At 46.3% G+C, this 20,627-nt stretch overlaps 1 protein-coding gene across 1 annotated transcript in view; it reads right to left on the bottom strand.

Moving 5' to 3' along the window:
- DEXI (Dexi homolog) overlaps window positions 1-14,217 on the bottom strand; it is a 30,806-nt gene extending 16,589 nt beyond the window's left edge. Inside the window, exon 1 of the mRNA XM_075317918.1 lies at window positions 13,682-14,217. Coding sequence (XP_075174033.1) covers window positions 13,843-14,049 — 207 coding nt within the window. The 5' untranslated portion in view covers window positions 14,050-14,217 and the 3' untranslated portion in view covers window positions 13,682-13,842. The remainder of the gene's footprint in view (window positions 1-13,681) is intronic.
- Window positions 14,218-20,627: the final 6,410 nt, after the last annotated feature.

Raw genomic sequence — 20,627 nt, 5'->3', positions numbered from 1 at the left:
GATGTGAGATCACCCCGTTCTAGATGCCAGCAGCACTGGTTCAGGAGATGCCCATACAGATACTATGGCTGCTATCTTGCTGGTGTAAGTCCATACAGTGTATGGCACTATCTTATAAAGTAATGTCCAATCGCTCCACAACACTGGCTTAGCACTTAGTACTGTGTCACATCTGCGTTATTCCACTGTACAGCTGCATTATTGACCACGTGGCTATAAAAAGGTAACATAGCTTTATTTACTTGCTCCCCCACGATCACAAAGTGAGGGCATATCCCGGCCGGATAATGTCATAAATGAGAGCAAAGCCTACTAGGTAACCGCCATAAAGTGGGCGAATATCCTGGCCGAAAGATGTCAAAAAATGAGAGCATATCCTGGCCAGATAATGTCAAAAATGAAGGCATATCCTGGCCAGATGTCATAAGTAAGAGTATAGCCTACTAGGTAGATGTTAGATAAGGAGGGCATATCCCGTCTGGATAATGAGGGCATATCCCGTCCAGATAAGGTCATAAAGTGAGGGCATATCCTGGCTGGATAATCAGGGCATATCCTGGCTGGATAATCAGGGCATATCCTGGCTGGATGATGAGGACATATCCTGGCTGGATAATCAGGGCATATCCTGGCTGGATGATGAGGGCATATCCTGTCCAGATAATGTCAAAGCGAGGGCATATCCTGGCTGGATTAGGTGTGAACATATCCTGGCCGGATAATGTCATAATGTGAGATCATCTCCTGGACGGATAATGTAAAAAAAGAGCATATCGTAGCCCAATAACATCAAAGTGAGAGAATATCCTAGAGCAGGGGTGGGAAACCTTTTTCTGCCGGGGGCCATTTGGAAATTTCTACCAACCTTCGGGGGCCGCACAAAATTATCAATGTTTAAATGACCTTGCTATATTTGGTGAAACAATTAATTAACTGGGGGAATGTACACAGGGCTGGGGGAGGGCTGCACACAGGGCTGGGGGATGGGCTGCACACAGGGCTGGGGGATGGGCTGCACACAGGACATTGGGGGGCACACTGCGCTGAGAGTTTCATGCAACTCTGGGGGAGAGGTTTACAGAACTGGGGTGGGGAGGCACAAAGCATTGGGCAGGGCACATAGCAAAGGGCCGGCGCTGGGCTCACAGCAGCATCGCACTCACATCTCCGGAGGGCAGGGGGGCGGGCACTCACATCACCGGAGGGCAGAGGGGTACTTAGCTCCAGAGAGCAGGGGGCGGGCACACAACGCTGGAAGCTGTGAGGTAGCTGTGGGACCCACCCACAAAGTAAATCCTGATCACGTTGGCACTGGCCGGCAGGAGAACACAATGGCGCGCACAAGCAGCAATGTGTGGATTTAAAGGGCCGGTGGCCTGCAAAACTGCGGTGACAGCATGAGCACTGCCTCCCTCGGGAATCTGACCAGGGGCCGCATAAAAGGTCATGGCGGGTCGCATGCGGCCCGCAGGTTCCCCGCCCCTGTCCTAGAAGGATAATGCCATAAGGCGAGAGGCTAAACGAGCCGGATAATGAGATACATAAGTATTTGATTATTGCATATTATCTCATTTTTCAATTATGAATAGAATTGAAAGAAAAAAAGGGGCCACGCCATAATCAATTTAGAAAAAAGGAAAGAAACCAGGAGAATTAAAAAGCTAAAACATCTACATTTTTATTTACCAAAAAAAAAAAGAATATAAAAAAACACAGCAAAATACTACCGATATACAAAGAATCATGACAAAACAGTAAAAAGTTCTAGCAGATGGCATACAAAAGGATAGACATCCACATACACGTGAAAGGCTGAGTGAGGAAATATATATCAAAGAACACACAGGGGGGCCTACAGTATTGGGTCAGGTTAAAACCACCATACAGAATGTATTGATGCAAATATCACCAGTATCTCAACATTGAGAGGCTGGATAGACTATAACGATTAATCACAGTGATGGTTACAAAATATAACGCATTCTAACAGCTTACCCATGGATGGATAGACCTCACTCAGTACTTCACATGTGTTGGCAAAACTCCTTCCAACGCGTGTTTCGCGTGAATACTTGCTTCTTCAGGGAAGATTAGCTAATGCATTTGCTGTAAAACCAAATAGCAGGTCATATGACCGCATTGGTGTAAATCCAGGACCTGCCATAAGTCTTCAGCGAATCCCCTGCCTGGTATACCGGCGCATGCGCACTGCGTGGCGCGCACCCGCATTCAGCCAACCCAGCCATCCAGGGGGAGTTAAGGAAAGAGCACATAGCGACCCAGGTAACAAAGGACAGCAGGTGCTCTCCCACCCCCATATGGATGCCGGGGAGGTCGAAGTGATGTGCATCCCAGGCAGAGCGCAGGCGCACAGCAGACAGGGGCGGCTGAACACTGCAGTATGTAACAGACTGACTAAAATCATAACCTACCATTTTCAGAATACAAATTAAAATATCATTATTACAGAAAGAACATGACCTACATTTATGTATTACAATAGCAACTCCTCAATTTAGGTATAGAATCAGAAACATAAGACCCATTGTAAATAAACCCACAGGAATCTATGCCTTAATCTTCTTAAAGTGACAGTGCGTGGCAGTCCAAGTAAGTATGGAGGAGTTGTTGCTGAGAGATGTGGCAAGGATTTTCAAACAGATCCACAAGTCAAAATATCAAAAGAACAAAAGAAGGTCCTACAAAAGTAAAAACACAGGTTTTAGATAATTATATAAAAAAATTATGATGTCAATTATTCGCAGATAGCTCTAAAGACACAAGACAAATAAGACCAAATTAAAAAACGGTATGGTACATTATATGCATGAGAAAGGAGGGGAAGAGAGGGCGGAGGAGGGGGAAAAAAAAAAAAAGGGGGGGGGTGGGCCACAGGGAGAAAAAAAAAAAAAAGGGGGACAGGGGAGGGGCGGGGTAGGGAGGAAAAAAAGGGGGGGGGGGGGCGAGGGAAGAGATGAAAATTATATACAAAAAGAATGATGATCCAAATCTATAGAATTGAGGCAAAATTCAACACCTCATTAAGGCCCTTAAGGGTCAGGGTGTCCAAGTTGATAATCCATTTCATTTTTCACTGCGCCTATAGCCTCTTTACATCACCTCTTCGTATACCACAATTCTATAACGCTACAATGCTATAAAGTGAGGGCATATCCGAGCTGGATTATGTGAATGGAGCTTCAAGCAGAGACTAACAATGCAAGCCATTTTCCAGAACATCAGATATGTTGTATCTGGAGACACAAAACTGACACATAACGTCTGATAATAAAGGATCTCACACAAAAAAAAATATGCAAAAACCACAGAACTGCACCAAGGACACAAGGATACCTAGCTGTGCATGTGATATAAAACGTGCTCTTCTCCATCAGAGGACAGACGTCTTCCTCACACCCTGTACGAAATGACATTTCCTTGCAGATTCATTCCCTTGCTATAAATTGCTGGGATCCAAATTTCCAACATACCACTTGTGAATATAAATATCAGCGTGGAGTGTCAGGGGTGCAGGATACAAGAACATCCTTCATCTAATCCTAGGAAAGAAGGGCATCCGTACCCCGCTGAGCTCCAGACAACCCTAGGAAAGAAAGGCATCCATGCCCCGCAGAACACCAGACACAACCCTAGGAAAGAAGGGCATCCATGCCCCACAGAGCACCAGACACAACCCTAGGAAAATAGGGCATCCACGCCCCGCAGAGCTCCAGAAACAACGGTTTTCCTCTACGTCCCATTCTGGTCAGGAACAGCCAAATAACGGTAAACATTATATGCGAAAGTGAAGGGATTGTCCAAGTCTAGTATAGTGGATGGAGTATGCTGAGCCTTGTAGTTCTGCTCCCCCTGCCTCAACCTCCAGCATACAGTCCTGGATGGAGCATGCTGAGCCTTGTAGTTCTGCAGCTGTCTGCTCTCCTGCATACACTAGTGGAGAAAGAAGAGCATATTGAAGAAGGAAATGACATCAGACCTTTTTTTTTTTTTTAACAATCTTTAATGGCATTCTTCACTGATTAAAATGCATAAAAACGCAGTGAGCAAAGACGCAGCAAAACCCAGCCACAAACGCACAAAAACACAAAACGCATGCGTTTTTTTGGACGCTGCGCTTGTGTGTGTTTTTTGCAAGAAGAAATGCACAAAAACGCAGCGTCAAAAAAAAAACAAAAAAAAAAAAAAAAACACAACAAAAAAAAAAAAACCGCAGTGTGTCAACTTACTCTAATTGGGAATCGCTGAGTAAATACACCAAATACAGAGGGGTCCCTATTCAGGAACCTCGTCTTTCTTTTTGTTATGATGATCCAGATACCACAGAGCCATACATTGCTTAGTGGCAGTGAATTGGAGCTGCTCTGTAGCACTCAGCAGCTGCCATGATACAGTGTTCAGGGCTGCGTGGTTCACCTATATACACTCCTTACATCCAGGCGCCACCAGAACTGATAACAGCTGGACAGTGGGGAGCAGTGTGTCAGACCCACACCAATCTGATACTGACAACCTATCCTAAGGAAAGAAATAAAGAGATTTGTGGCACTCCAGTAGGATTTCACTCCAGAGATATGCAAAAATAGAACTTGGCATTACTGATGAACGAGCACTACCATGCTCAATGAGCAGTTGGACGCTCAGATGAGCTCGACTAGTGTACCAAAGAGCTTCCGGAAAACTGTTCAATTTCCCCATTGGCTTCCATTATACTTAGTACATGTCAAGCCCGTCCAAGCATCCAACTGCGCATTACGAGTACCGAGCACCCGAGCATGGCAGTCCTCACTCATGATTACTTGGCATGTCACTCAGCTGAATATCTCAGCCCATCTCCTATTATTTAATGCAACATAGATAATATTGTGACATTTGGCTACAGGCAATGAAATTGCAGCAGGATCAGAGGAGTGGGCTATATTCATGGTAAGTGGTGCTCTTCCGGTCACATCAGAGGTGACACAGGGAGCCAATGGGAGCACTCATCTCATGTATACACCTACTCTGCTCTCTATCAGTTCATCGTATTCTTCCATTGCTCCCATTAGCCAATTCACACCATATTTTTGTGCTGTTCTGGCTAATAGGACTGCATCCCTGGAGCTTTTGCCCAAACACGGCACTTTCTGCTGACAGATACACTCTACCACCAGGCAAAAATACCTGATAATTGCACTTGGCTCTAAGGGGCTCCAACCTATTAGGTTTTTTTTCTACTTTATTGGGTAATATAGCTTCGAAGGGTCTCCCATTCTACTTGCAATAAATAACAGAATAAAAAAAAAAAAGCCAACTGATCGCATCAGTCATTAGAAAAACAGTGAAATGAAAGTAGTTGATAGATTTTTGTAAAATTGATGGAGCCGAGTAATGTAATGCAACGCCAGTGTCACCTTGAAGAATATGGATTGAACATGACATCCATGTCTGTGACAAAAGCAAAACATCAATGTCTGTGGGCTAGAAGGTAAAACTGCTGGGATCTCAGCCGAAATCCAAAAACTATTTTTGTGCAGCCTAAGTATGCTAATTAGCTCTCCTCCAAAAGTGACACTAAAGAGTCTGCTTTCTTCCTCTTAGAGGAGACCAAACTCACATACTACTTTTTTCTTAACATTGCCTTTCTCTGACACCAGCTTGGTGGTCTCCACATTGAGTATCCCCTTGGCTTCCCTTTAAAGCCTCTCTCAGAGTCAACCAGTACCCTACCCTGATGAACCACAAGAACCCTGAACAAGCTGTCTGTAAGCGGAGGCCTATCCTGAAGACGACTCTAGTCTGACTCAAAAGATCCTACAAACTGTGGCAAGGCTCAATAAAGGGAAACCATAAGGCCCCCGTCATCCATTGGTACCGTAGCACTAGAGGGGAGGCCTTCTACCTCTTGGAAGAGAGACAATGTGGGCAGATGTTGAAATAACAACAAAGGCGATGAATTCAGCCATTGTGTGTTACCGATATGCTGGCAATATTACAATCTTGGAGTATTTTTTATATACCTTGGCCTACCTCAGGCATCTAAAAACGTTTGCTACTCGCCTTACTTGCCAGCAGTTGCTACTGGTGTGCTTGGTCCTTGTGGTAACAGTCCATAGTAATTAACCATTGGCAACAAGCTGTCATTATGATCGTGATTTGTGGGTTACTCACACTCTTGAAATAGGGGGCCAAGCAGATAACAGGAAGGGGAAAGTGTGAAAACTTGATTATTAAGATTCCACTGTGGATTCTTCTAGAAGTTTATCAAAACTGTCTAAAGCCACGTGCACAGGTTGAGTATTTGTAGAGTTTTTTACCTCAGTGATGGAAAGCCAAAACCAGGAGTGGGACAATCAGAGGAAAAGTATAATAGAAACACGGGCACCCCTTCTGTATCTATCACCCATTCCTGGTTTTGGCTACAAATACTGAGGTAAAAAAAAAAAAGTCACCAAAACTCAAGGAGTGCATGTGGCCTTAGTGGTATATTCCAGCTCTATTAGGCCCTGTGCCCACGGGAGCTTGCTTCTGCGGATTTTGCCGCGGAAAACCTGCAGATTTATCTGGATTTTCCAGATACAGTAAATCCGCAGGTTTCAGCATGTAGACACTCCCCATGTTATCCTACGGGACATGGGGAGTGCTGTGTCCACGTTGCGGAATGTGCAGTTGCGGAATATACTGCGGATGTCGCGCAGCCGCACATAACTGCATGTCAATTATTCCTGCGGCAATACCTACGGAAATCCACTGCTTTGGCCCATACTTACCTGCCTTGATAGCAGACTCCCGGTCATTTTCCCTCGGTGCACAGGAGCAGGAAGGAGGAGGTGGGGGGGGGCCTGTACGAGCTCCGGTCATGTGACAGGCCCGCCCACCTTCTCCTTCACAGTGTAGAAACGGCCGGAGATGGAGAGAAGTTCTGCATGATGGAAATATAAACGGCCCGATCACTCAGCACTTGCTCTGCATTGAGTATGCAGTGCCGAAGCCATGGTACTGTATCCTCAATGCAGAATGCCCGCAGCATATCCGCACGACATTCCGCAAATAAACCGCAGCATGGAAACAGACAAAGTTGTGCTGCAGATTTCTGAGAGATCCTGCGGATATAACCACAGGACACTTTCCCCAGTGGGCACATAGCCTTAGGCCACATGCGCACACTGAGTATTTGGTGAGTTTTTTTACCTCAGTATTTGTAGCCAAAACCAGGAGTGGGTGATAAATACAGAAGTGGTGCCCGTGTTTATTATACTTTTTCCTCTGTCCCACTCCTGGGTTTGGCTTACAAATACTGAGGTAAAAAAACTCACCAAATACTCAGTGTGCGCATGTGACCTTAGTGATATTTTCCAGCCCGATTAAGCCACGTGCACGCGTTGTGTATTTGGTGAGTTTTTTACCTCAGTATTTGTAAGCCAAAACCAGGAGTGGGACAGAAGAAAAGTAAAGTACAGTATAACAAAGACAGGCACCACTTCTGTATTTATCACCCACTCCTGGTTTGAGCTTTCAAATACTGAGGTAAAATACTCACCAAATACTCAACGTGTGAACATAGACATTAAGGGGTTATTTCCATCTCCAAGATTTTATCCCAATATGTAGTAACTAATGATAATATTAGCAAATACCTCCAATTAGAAATTTAGTATAGTTCTCCTGATATAGCCATGTGTCATACTTCATGTGCAGGGCATTGCAGCTAACATATCCATGGTTACGACCACGAGCAGCTAACTGTCACTATATGAGTGGTCATAACTATGGATACCCATGCTAAAATGCCCTGCACATAAGGTAAGAGACATGGCTAATCAAGAGAACTATACTACATTTCTAATGGAAGGTATTTGGTAATATTATTACACCTACTACATATTTTGGAACCCCCTTCTAACGAAACCTTGTCTTTGTTACACATAGTAACTAATCATGTAAGGCCCTGTGCGCACTTGCCGTTTTTTGCGGCGGATTTCCTGCGGTTTTGCTGCATGTTATGTTCATAACATCTCTGCAGAGATTCACCAGCAAATGCTATGGGGGAAAAAAATGCTGTGCGCACTATGCGGAATTTGACAGCTGCATGTTTTGCTTCAGGATTCCCGCAGCAAAAACAATTGCATGTCACTTCTTTTCCGTACGTCACTGAGGGATTTCACTCCATTGACTGCAATGTAAATCGGGAAATCCCGCAGGGAATAACGCAGGCAGCAAATTCTGTGCGGTTCATTGCGTTTTCCTGCATTATTCCCTGCGGTATTTCGCGTTTTCGGGACAATGTTAATCGCTGCCCTGCGGTATTTCGCGGTTTACCTGCGGTAATGTTCATCGCTGCCCTGCGTTTTGCAGGGAAGTGATGTCATTATGACAGGAAGAGGAAGCGGAGCAAAGAGTAAACACACACATCACAGAGATAGAATACACACATATCGCAATCACACACACAGACACATAGAAAACACATACAAATCAAACAGACATAAATAAAAAAACGTGGGCTCCACCAAATTTTTACCGTCCAGCAGAGGTAAACACACAGCGGCGGCCCGGTATTCCCAGGCTAGGGAGGGTGAGGGCCGGGGTTAATGCTCCCCCCCCCCCTCCCCATCTCCCACAGCTGAGAATATCCGCCCGCAGCTGCCCCGGGACTGTCGCATCCATTATGCGACAGTCCTGGAGTGTCCCCGACTCTTTCAGATTGCCGTGATGCGGTGGCAATCAGGGTAATAATGAGTTAATGGCAGCGCATCGCTGCCACTAAGTCCAGGCTTTAATCATGGCAGCGTCTATGAGACAGCTTTCATGATTAACCTGTCAGTAAAGTGAATAAACACACACCGAAAAATCCTTTATTTTAAATAAACACAAAAAAGCCCCTCTTTCACCATTTTATTAACCCCCCCCCCCCAAACACACAGCTCCGGCGTAATCCACCGAGGTCCCACGTCGCTTGCATCCAGCCGCGAATTACACTGTACAGAGTGCAGCCTCGCAACAAGACTGCAGAGAGGTAACCACAGGTCATTTCTCACGGCCGGTGATGTGAACACACTACCGCTCGGGAGAAATGCAGTGTGTCGATTGATCTGTCCTCTATCCATCCATCCCTCCATCTATCTATTCTTCTGTCTATCTATCTATCTATCTATCTATCTATCTATCTATCTATCTATCTCAGAAGGAAATGACTTTTTTTTTCAATGTGCTTTATTGTATTGAATGCATTAAAAACACATGTACCAACCAGCGGCAAAACCGCAGCAAACCGCATGCGGTTTTCGGGTGCGGTTTGCCGTGTTTTTTTTTACCGCGGGTGCGGTAATCTTTCAGACCCTGCGGAATTTTCTTAAGAAAATTCTGTTTTCCAGTGCGCACAGGGCCTAACTCACAACGAGCAGTTGGACGCTTGGACAGCCATAACTCATGTACCAAGTATAATAGAAGTCAATGGGGAACTTGAGCATTTTTCTGGAAGATCTTCCACAAAAATGCTTGAGTTCCCCATTGACTTCCATTATACTCAGTACTAGTTGAGCCTGTCCAAGCATCCAACTGCTTGTTACGAGTACCGTGCACCCAAGCATGGTACTGCTCACTCATCACCAATAGTAACCAATCACAATGCTGCATTGATTTAACAAGCACATTTTAAGATATGAAAGCCGATATCTGATTGGCTTATATGGGCAACACAGCTTTCCTTTGACAATTACTGACACAGGTCACCTGCTGAATGTCCTCAGCTGCTGAAAACGCTCACATACCAGCTATACTACAAGTATAAGCAGACTGCACATGGTCAGATAAAATCCAGGCTTGTTACAGCATGAGTCAACAATGGCTGCATGCAGAGAATGACAGCGTATGTCAGATCACAGGCACCCATACAAGTCTATGGGAGCGTGAAAAATATCGTACGCAACTGATGCCATCCAAGTGCAGTTGGATATACGCCGAGACAGATAATGGAGGAAATTGAGAAATTAATCGCTCCCTCTCCTCCGCACCTGTGATCTGATTTTCACAGTAAATGACGCTCGGTTCACGCTCGCAGCAGAGTTTGGGCCAAACGTCATCAGCATACGGCATCCGATTCTCACACATCAGATGCTATATGCTCGTCTGACACCGGCCTTACCCATAGTATCGGCTCAGGCCTTATAAATCCCTGGAACATAGTAGTTTAATGATGACTGGATTGTAGCTAAGCAGTGCCGACCGACATTCACCATCCACACTTTCTTTTAGACAAATGAAAAACCCTTCTAAACACCTTCTAAGGCTGCGTTCAGACAAAGTTTTTTGACAATGGCAAATCCAATGAGGAAGGTTTTTTTCATGAAGCATTTTTTACAGCATTTGGAATAGACAGGGATAGTTCGGAAAGGTTTTCTTAGGATCTGCTTCAGAGAAGTGACATGCAGAAAACCCCAATAGTATGGTGGTCAATTAAACGGAATCTGTTACCATGTTTTTGCCACCTAATCTGAGAGCAGCATAATGTAGAGACAGAGACCCTGATTCCAGCGATGTGTCACTTACTGGGCTGCTTAGTGAAGTTTAGATAAAATCACTGATTAATCAGCAGCAGATTAGCATTAGAGGACTACTTGGTGTGCAGTAGGTAGTCCAGCATATTCATCAGCTCTGTATAGCTGCTAGATCTGTAACAGAGAAAACATTTTATCAAAATAACAGCAAGCAGCCCAGTAAGTGACATCGCTGGAATCAGGATCTGTCTCTACATTAAGCTGCTCTCTAATGGGGGGGGAACCTGGTGGCAGATTCCCCTTAATACAGGGAAGGTATGCATATTCTTAAATGAGACCTCCGCAGAGTGCTGTGCGTTGCCATTGGCTGGTCTTCGGCACTGCCATAACCATGAACAGAGCAGCAATGCAAGTGATCGACTACAGCTCGATTCACACAGGGCCTGGCAGAGCCCCGGTTCTTTAGATTGGTGGGGGTCCGTCCCATCAGTCAGACCCACAACGATCATGAACTTATCTCCTATCCCACAGATAAGGGATAACTTCCAAATTTGAGGATACTCCTTGGAGTTCTTAACTAATATTGTGTGGCCCATGTCTGGTTTCTACAGCTATAGCACATTATATAGGGTTTTCTCATCAGCGGCACTCCTTCCATTTGCTCCATGTGTTTTTAACTTCTTCTGGACAGCTTAGAAATTATAAAATTCCAGGCAGTCTGCAATTTTCTATGCATTGACGTTCTATAACCATGCGGGGAAAGCAGCTCGCAGAAAGTCGCATGAAGCAGCTTACAGCTGTGGGTGGGAATCCTGACTGCCAGACACGGCCAGACTCCCCAAAAAAAGAAGGGAAACACTTATATTTGCCTTCTCAATCGCTGAACACGCAAGTTGAACCAGTGCTTGTATATACAGATTATGAAGCACAGATAGTGCTTCCTCCTCTAGGCCCAGTGATGATGTGGGTGCTACATATAGAAAATGAGTAGGAGCTGCAGGGTCCCATGAAACCCAGTTAACCATGCAATGCAACCAGGGGGCTGAATTAATGTCCCCTGTAACTGAGGCTAATAGACCAGCCCCAGTTACAGGGGAAGTCAGCAATAAAAAGAATGTAGTAATAGGTTACAATGTTTCCCATCATTTTCCCAAAGATATATCTGGTCAGGAGGACAGGGAGGAGGGGGGGGGGGGGGCACAGGAACAACCCAGTCCTGTATTGGTTAAATTAGCGGGAAACTGCAAAGACTGTCCCACTTAGTTTGCTATCACGTTTTTATCTCGGACCACAAAGAGATCATTTTACTTTAGGTCACAAGGTGTTGTGTGGTGGCCACTACTAATGTGGGTTATGGGCTTAGCCTGGCAGCATGGTGCTGTAGCCCCCCCTCCCCCGTGTGGGGTCATGGTGGCAATGGTTGCCAAGCAGCACTACACTTTGCAGGTAGTTAGGGTCCCACTGAGGTTGGCTCAGCAGAATAAGCACCCTGTGTTTGGGCAGGTATGGGATGTGTATGGCACATTAGCCCTGCACTGCGTGACTCTGGAAGAACACAGCTCATTGCACAGTCGCCATACCCCACATACTGCACACACGGCACAGTAGCCATGCCCCACACACTGCGCAATTGCACACACGGCACAGTAGCCATGCCCCGCTCACTGCGCAGTCACGCACGCTGCACAGTAGCCATGCCCCGCTCACTGCGCAGTCACGCACGCTGCACAGTAGCCATGCCCCGCTCACTGCGCAGTCACGCACGCTGCACAGTAGCCATGCCCCGCTCACTGCGCAGTCGCACAGTAGCCATGCCCCGCTCACTGCCCAGTCGCACAGTAGCCATGCCCCGCTCACTTTGCAGCCGCACACGCCGCACAGTAGCCATGCCCCGCTCACTGCCCAGTCGCACACGCCGCACAGTAGCCATGCCCCGCTCACTGCCCAGTCGCACACGCCGCACAGTAGCCATGCCCCGCTCACTGCCCAGTCGCACACGCCGCACAGTAGCCATGCCCCGCTCACTGCCCAGTCCCACACGCCGCACAGTAGCCATGCCCCGCTCACTGCCCAGTCGCACCCGCCGCACAGTAGCCATGCCCCGCTCACTGCCCAGTCCCACACGCCGCACAGTAGCCATGCCCCGCTCACTGCCCAGTCGCACCCGCCGCACAGTAGCCATGCCCCGCTCACTGCCCAGTCGCACACGCCGCACAGTAGCCATGTCCCGCTCACTGCGCAGTCGCAGAGTAGCCATGCCCCGCTCACTGCCCAGTCGCACACGCCGCACAGTAGCCATGCCCCGCTCACTGCCCAGTCGCACACGCCGCACAGTAGCCATGCCCCGCTCACTGCCCAGTCGCACACGCCGCACAGTAGCCATATCCCGCTCACTGCGCAGTCGCACAGTAGCCATGCCCCGCTCACTTCGCAGCCGCACACGCCGCACAGTAGCCATGCCCCGCTCACTGCCCAGTCACACACGCCGCACAGTAGCCATGCCCCGCTCACTGCCCAGTCGCACACGCCGCACAGTAGCCATATCCCGCTCACTGCGCAGTCGCACAGTAGCCATGCCCCGCTCACTTCGCAGCCGCACACGCCGCACAGTAGCCATGCCCCGCTCACTGCCCAGTCGCACACGCCGCACAGTAGCCATGCCCCGCTCACTGCCCAGTCGCACACGCCGCACAGTAGCCATGCCCCGCTCACTGCCCAGTCGCACACGCCGCACAGTAGCCATGCCCCGCTCACTGCCCAGTCGCACACGCCGCACAGTAGCCATGCCCCGCTCACTGCCCAGTCGCACACGCCGCACAGTAGCCATGCCCCGCTCACTGCCCAGTCGCACACGCCGCACAGTAGCCATGCCCCGCTCACTTCGCAGCCGCACAGTAGCCATACCCCGCTCACTGTCCAGTCACACACACGGCACAGTAACCATACCCCGCTCACTTCGCAGCCACACACACACGGCACAGTAGCTATGCCCCACGCAGTTACATATTTAATATTATATTATATATATACACACACACACACACACCTCAGACATAAGAGGGAGGGGACATATACCCATGGCAACCAATCACACACCGGCTTTAATTTTCTAGCCGCACTGGAGCAATGACAGCTGCGATGTGATTGGTTGCTGGGGGCACCGGTGTCAGGCGCGGGCAGACACTTACTGTAGTCAGCCGGGCTCCGCCGCTCCGTGCACAGGGGCATCCGGTCGCCGCGGTACAGGGGCCATTTTGGACCTAGAAGTAAACTGTCCGTCTGTACGGAGGAATTTCCCCCGAGTTCCCGCACAGTGCCCGGCTCCGGCCGCCTCCATTGTCCCGCACTGCTAGTCCAGGTATCCGTCCAGCACGTCAATGTCCGTCCCTGCGTCGTACAGCAGAGAAGCGGGGTCTGACAGCACTCCGAGCTCCGCCAGCGCCTGGTCCATGTCCTCGGGCAGGAAGACAATGCCCACGTTGAGGGCGATATATTCCATCAGGAAGGCATAGTACAGGATCAGCACATTGACGAAGAACAGGCCCACGTAGAACATATAGGGGGGCTCATGCAGCGGCGGCCCCGGGGGATCCAGCTGTGCGGGGCTCGGCCACTACCGGGAGCTGCACTGCGGAGCCCCTGGGGTCAGCCCGGCACTGCAGAGGGGGAGCAGATATGGACACCCACATCAACGGAACACCCGTGCACACACACGGGGCGGAGCGTGCTGCACAGCATGGCGGGGGGCGGGGACACGGCGGCAGGACGGCTCCTGTCAGGAAATATGCGGCCAGAAAAGCCCAAACACAGAGGTCGCGGACCAAATACAGAGGTCTCAGCTCAAGCACAGGGGTCTCAGCACACCAGGAGCACAAAAACAGGGGTCTCAGCACAGCAGGAGCACAAAACCAGGGGTCTCAGCACAGCAGGAGCACAAAAACAGGGGTCTCAGCACACCAGGAGCACAAAAACAGGAGTCTCAGCACAGCAGGAGCACAAAAACAGGGGTCTCAGCACAGCAGGAGCACAAAAACAGGGGTCTCAGCACACCAGGAGCACAAAAACAGGAGTCTCAGCACAGCAGGAGCACAAAACCAGGGGTCTCAGCACACCAGGAGCACAAAAACAGGGGTCTCAGCACAGCAGGAGCACAAAAACAGGGGTCTCAGCACAGCAGGAGCACAAAAACAGGGGTCTCAGCACAGCAGGAGCACAAAAACAGGAGTCTCAGCACAGCAGGAGCACAAAAACAGGAGTCTCAGCACAGCAGGAGCACAAAAACAGGGGTCTCAGCACACCAGGAGCACAAAAACAGGAGTCTCAGCACAGCAGGAGCACAAAACCAGGGGTCTCAGCACACCAGGAGCACAAAAACAGGGGTCTCAGCACAGCAGGAGCACAAAAACAGGGGTCTCAGCACAGCAGGAGCACAAAAACAGGGGTCTCAGCACACCAGGAGCACAAAAACAGGAGTCTCAGCACAGCAGGAGCACAAAAACAGGGGTCTCAGCACAGCAGGAGCACAAAAACAGGGGTCTCAGCACACCAGGAGCACAAAAACAGGAGTCTCAGCACAGCAGGAGCACAAAAACAGGGGTCTCAGCACAGCAGGAGCACAAAAATAGGGGTCTCTGCACACCAGGAGCACAAACACAGGGGTCTCATCACACCAGGAGCACAAAAACAGGGTTCTCAGCACACCAGGAGCACAAAAACAGGGGTCTCCGCACACCAGGAGCACAACAATAGGGGTCTCTGCACACCAGGAGCACAAAACAGGGGTCTCTGCACACCAGGAGCACAAAAACAGGGGTCTCATCACACCAGGAGCACAAAAACAGGGGTCTCTGCACACCAGGAGCACAAAAACAGGGGTCTCATCACACCAGGAGCACAAAAACAGGGTTCTCAGCACACCAGGAGCACAAAAACAGGGGTCTCAGCACACCAGGAGCACAAAAATAGGGGTCTCTGCACACCAGGAGCACAAACACAGGGGTCTCGTCACACCAGGAGCACAAAAACAGGGTTCTTAGCACACCAGGAGCACAAAAACAGGGGTCTCTGCACACCAGGAGCACAAAACAGGGGTCTCAGCACACCAGGAGCACAAAACAGGGGTCTCAGCACACCAGGAGCACAAAACAGGGGTCTTAGTACACCAGGAGCACAAACACAGGGATCTCAGTACACCAGGAGCACAAAAACAGGGGTCTTAGCCCAATCACAGAGATCTCAGGCCAACAGGAGGACAAATACAGAGGTCTCTCAGTCCAAGAGGACTAAGCCCAAATACACAAGTCTCAGTCCACATACAGACAGGATCCCATATACAGCAAAAATTAAGAGATCACTTCAAAATTCTCAGTTTTTCTGATTATTCTCTTTATATTTTTGAGTAAAATGTAAATTGTTCTTTTATTCTATAAACTACTGACAATGTCTCAGAATTTCCAAGCAATAAATTTTGTACTTATTTTCTGAAAATGAGAAATGGTCAAAATAATGGATTGCTTTCAGACCTCAAATAATGCAAAGAAAACAAGTTCATAATAATTCAGAAACAACAATACTAATAATGTTTTACCTCAGGAAGAGATCAGAAATCAATATTGTGTGGAATAACCATGATGTTTAATCCCAGCTTTCATGCGTCTTGGCTGCTTTCCACCAGTCTTTCACACTGCTTTTGGGTGACCTTATGCCACTCCTGGCGCAAAAATGTAAGCAGTTCTTCTTTGCTTGATGACTTGTGACTATCCATCTTCCTCTTGATGGCATTCCAGAGGTTTTCAGTGGGTTCAGGTCTGGAGATTGGGCTGCCCATGACGGGGTTTTGATGTGGTGCTCCTTCATCTACACATTGATTGACCTAGCTGTGTGGCATGGCACATTAGCCTGGAAAAACCAGTCCTCAGAGTTGGGGAACATTGCCTGAGCAGAAGGGAGGAACTGTTTTTCTAGGATAACCTTCTATGCATCTTCATTCATACATCCTTTGCAAAGTTTATAATAAAAGGCAAAATGCCATATGTACCGTACGTTGGCATTATTCACTTTTTTGCGCCTTCATTGAAATCTGTAGGCAAAGGATAATTAAAAGAATAGTGAAATTATCTCTTAGATTTTCTTTTCCGTGCAGACAGTCTGTCTGTATCACAATAAGTGACCGTGATCCTGTGCTTACATCACATCCGTGTGAACTTAGCCTAAGGACCCTACACAGGACCCTATACACAGCAGTATGCAGTATGTGGCTGGACTAATTATCATGTGACATATAATCATTATGCCAACACAGCCGCACACACGGTAGGCCATTCTGCCCATTACAGCTGCTCATCCTGCCGCTCATGTACAGCGACACCAGGCGCCAAATGGACGACGTTTCTGGAAATTACTCAAGAAAAGATTGATCACAGATGAATGATCTTTCTTTTAACAAAGGCTTTTTTTGTCTAACTGTACCTAAAAAAAACCCCAAACCATGCCAAGCTTAAAGGTGTTGTACTCTACTTGGGACAACCCCTAGATTGCAATGTAGTGCTCAGCAGCAGAAAGCTGGTTTTGCATCCAAAGTCATTGGTCTTCCAGCAGGACAATGACCCCAAACATACTTCAAGAAGCCCCCAGAAATGGATGGAAACAAATCACTGGAGAGTTCTGAAGTGGCAGCAATGAGTCCGGAGCTAAATCCCATTGACACCTGTGGAGAGATCTTACAATTGCTGTTGGGAGAAGGAGCCTTCTCTTGAGAGACTTTACAATAGAAATTAGGTGCACTTTTGGTGCCCAGTATCGCCTCGTAGACCGTACTACTACCCCTCTAAGGTTAAAATACATAAACCAGATACATAAAACCCGAAGGTAAAAAATGCAGACGTGTTTTCACTGCTTTTGATTGGATCAATAAAGTTTTGTCAAAACCAAATAGCAGAGAATATCAAAAACAAATCAGCTTAAATTAGTTATTCCCATCTCCAAAATCCGATCCCAATATGTAGTAGGTGTAATAATAATAAAATTAATAATAATAATAATATTGGCCAATAACTCCAATCAGAAATGTAGTATAGTTCTCCTGATTCACTATGTCTCTAACCGCATGTGCAGGACATTGCAGGACCTTAGGTATCCATGGTTACTAGTACAAACAACTAACTGACTGTCACTTTATGCGTGGACCTAACCATGGATACAGAAGTTGCATCGGCTGCACATGAGGGAAGAGACATGGCTAATCAGGAGGACTATACTACATTTCTAATTGGACTTCCGCCCCCATCCCCATCCCGCTGAGGAAGAGAACGTGCGTGCAGGACTGGGATCTCCCCCCCCCCCCCCCCGATGTGTTACCGCTGAGAACTCCATGTTTATTTATGGGTGAGCAGTTTTCTATTGTAATTTAATAGGCGATTGTGCCTTTGATATATAAGCTCGTTTATTGGATCTGTCTCATCTCATAATTATCCTTTTGGATTAACTCATTATAGGAGTGTTGCATTTTGTGCAAATGCTGTGATTTCCCACTACATGCGCATACGCTTGCCACAATGCAACTTACAAACACCAGAACGCCTTCTTTATCCGGTCACTAGTCTGGGGAGAGTTTGGTTGTGAAGTCTCTGGTTAATCCCCACTGTTTGATGAATTGATTACCATTTTTAATATGATTGTTATTTGTCTTTTTCTACCAATAAAAATGATCATTATTTCTTATGAAAATGATTCTCCGTGTGTTTTCTAGACACAGATGTTTATGACTTGGGTGGAGTTTTTTCAGATAGATGGTCTGATATAAGGAAATTACAATAGGTGTTGATGCATTGTTTGCATAATGTTATTCCAACCATTTTCCTTTTATTCTGTGATCGGTTATATATTTCTAATTGGAGGTATTTGCTAATATTATTATTACACCTCCTACATATTAGGACAGGATCTTGGAGATGGGAATATCCCATTAATTTAAAACATGACATTCCAAAAAAAGAGACAAAAACTGCAGCAGCAAAAAAAAAAAACAATAGAAAACAAACCCAAGTAAGCTAATTTACCTAATAGGTGCAGACATCAAAACCTCACAGTGTGCACAGACCCTTATCCAATGTCACACAAGGCGCAAAAAGTGTTTTACCCTTTTATGACCAAGGATGTAGTGGTACGCGCTTGGTCGCCTCCCTCCAGCTACCGCAGGCTCCAGCGGCGAGCCCACTGATCCGACCAGCAGACATGAGTGGATAACAGGCGTAGGTGGATCGGAGATCCACTCATGCCTATTAAACCCTTAGATTGTGCTGGCAATGCATTTCTGGTTTCCAGACGCTAGCGTCTTTGTTTATCGGTACCTATCTAATTAGAGTAAGTTCATTAACATTCATGCTAATTTGCCCTGTATCTTTTGAAACCACCAATGTGGTGAATGTTGCACTGTTTTCAGTTAGTATATTGGTCCAATTTTAAATTTGCACATTTTGACTGATTGATGGCTAATTGATTTGTTGGTATAAAAATCCACCTTGTCCTTCATATCACACAAACACCCTTGGATAAAGCCACGGCGAAACGCATTAGGCTGTCCTTTTGCTAAAGTTCAGCATGTGATTATTTGGGATATATGTGATTTTACCTGCATATGGCTGTTTATTCAGGATAAGTGTGGAGTATCAGGATTTTCTACTCATTGCTGTTGCCTTTATTATTTTAAATCCATTTGGACATTAATATGGCATGATTTACTTACTGTAACTGTTGACCTGTGTATTACATCCTGATACACCACATTATATATCAAGTTTTCATGGTGTTATTGACCATTGCAGGATTATATCCATTACAATTATTGTTGCACTACTGTTTATCTTCCATATGCCATTACTTGCTGCGCAGGGGGTTCTCTTGGTCTGGTTCAACATGTGACCAATTGATATTTCTATGAATTTGTATTTATGGCAGCTTACTGTTGTAAAGTGCAGTTTATTAGGATGGTCATTCAATCTATTTAATGATTTAGATTTATCACAATAAAATTATGTAATGTCAATGTCATTTATTTACTTTTGTCATAATTTTTCTTCATTGTGATAAATATTTACATCCTGATAAACCTCATTATTTATTGTAGTCACTGGCCATTATTGGATTATATCAATTACATTCTGTGATGTGTTGTTGTTCCTTCACATATCTTTGTCTTGCTGTGCATGTTTTTAAAAACATTTTTTTATTATGTTTCTTATGTTTCAATAAAGAATTTTCCAATACTGTATATGTAGTTCTTTTGTGGGTATATATAATATAATACTTTTGGTCTGTACTGTGTATATATGGTGTGTACTGTATATATATATATATATATATATATATATATATATATATATATATATCTATATATATAGATATATATATATATATACAGTACAGACCAAAAGTTTGGACACACCTCATTCAAAGAGTTTTCTTTATTTTCAGGACTCTAAAAATTGTAGATTCACATTGAAGGCATCAAAACTATGAATTAAAACATGTGCAATGAAATACTTAAAGTGTGAAACAACTGAAAATATATGTCTTATATTCTAGGTTCTTCAAAGTAGCCACCTTTTGCTTTGATTACTACTTTGCACTCTCTTGGCATTCTCTTGATGAGCTTCAAGAGGTAGTCACCGGAAATGGTTTTCAGTCTTGAAGGAGTTCCCAGAGATGCTTAGCACTTGTTGGCCCTTTTGCCTTCACTCTGAGGTCCAGCTCACCCAAAACCATCTCGATTGGGTTCAGGTCTGGTGTCTGTAGAGACCAGGTCATCTGGCGTAGCACCCCATCACTCTCCTTCTTAGTCAAATAGCCCTTACACAGCCTGGAGGTGTGTTTGGGGTCATTGTCCTGTTGAAATATAAATGATGGTCCAACTAAACGCAAACCGGATGTAATAGCATGCCGCTACAAGATGCTGTGGTAGGCATGCTGGTTCTGTATGCCTTCAATTTTGAATAAATCCCCAACAGTGTCACCAGCAAAGCACAGTGGGAACCAGGCATGTAGAGTCCATCCGTTCACCTTTTCTACAAAGACTCGGTGGTTGGATCCAAAGATCTCAAACTTGGACTCATCAGACCAAAGCACAGGTTTCCACTG

This window comes from Anomaloglossus baeobatrachus, chromosome 7 (assembly GCF_048569485.1).
Source record: "Anomaloglossus baeobatrachus isolate aAnoBae1 chromosome 7, aAnoBae1.hap1, whole genome shotgun sequence".
NCBI classification, from domain to species: domain Eukaryota; kingdom Metazoa; phylum Chordata; class Amphibia; order Anura; family Aromobatidae; genus Anomaloglossus; species Anomaloglossus baeobatrachus.
Note: the sequence above shows the minus strand (reverse complement) of the source record. Positions and strands in the feature narration are given on the sequence as shown.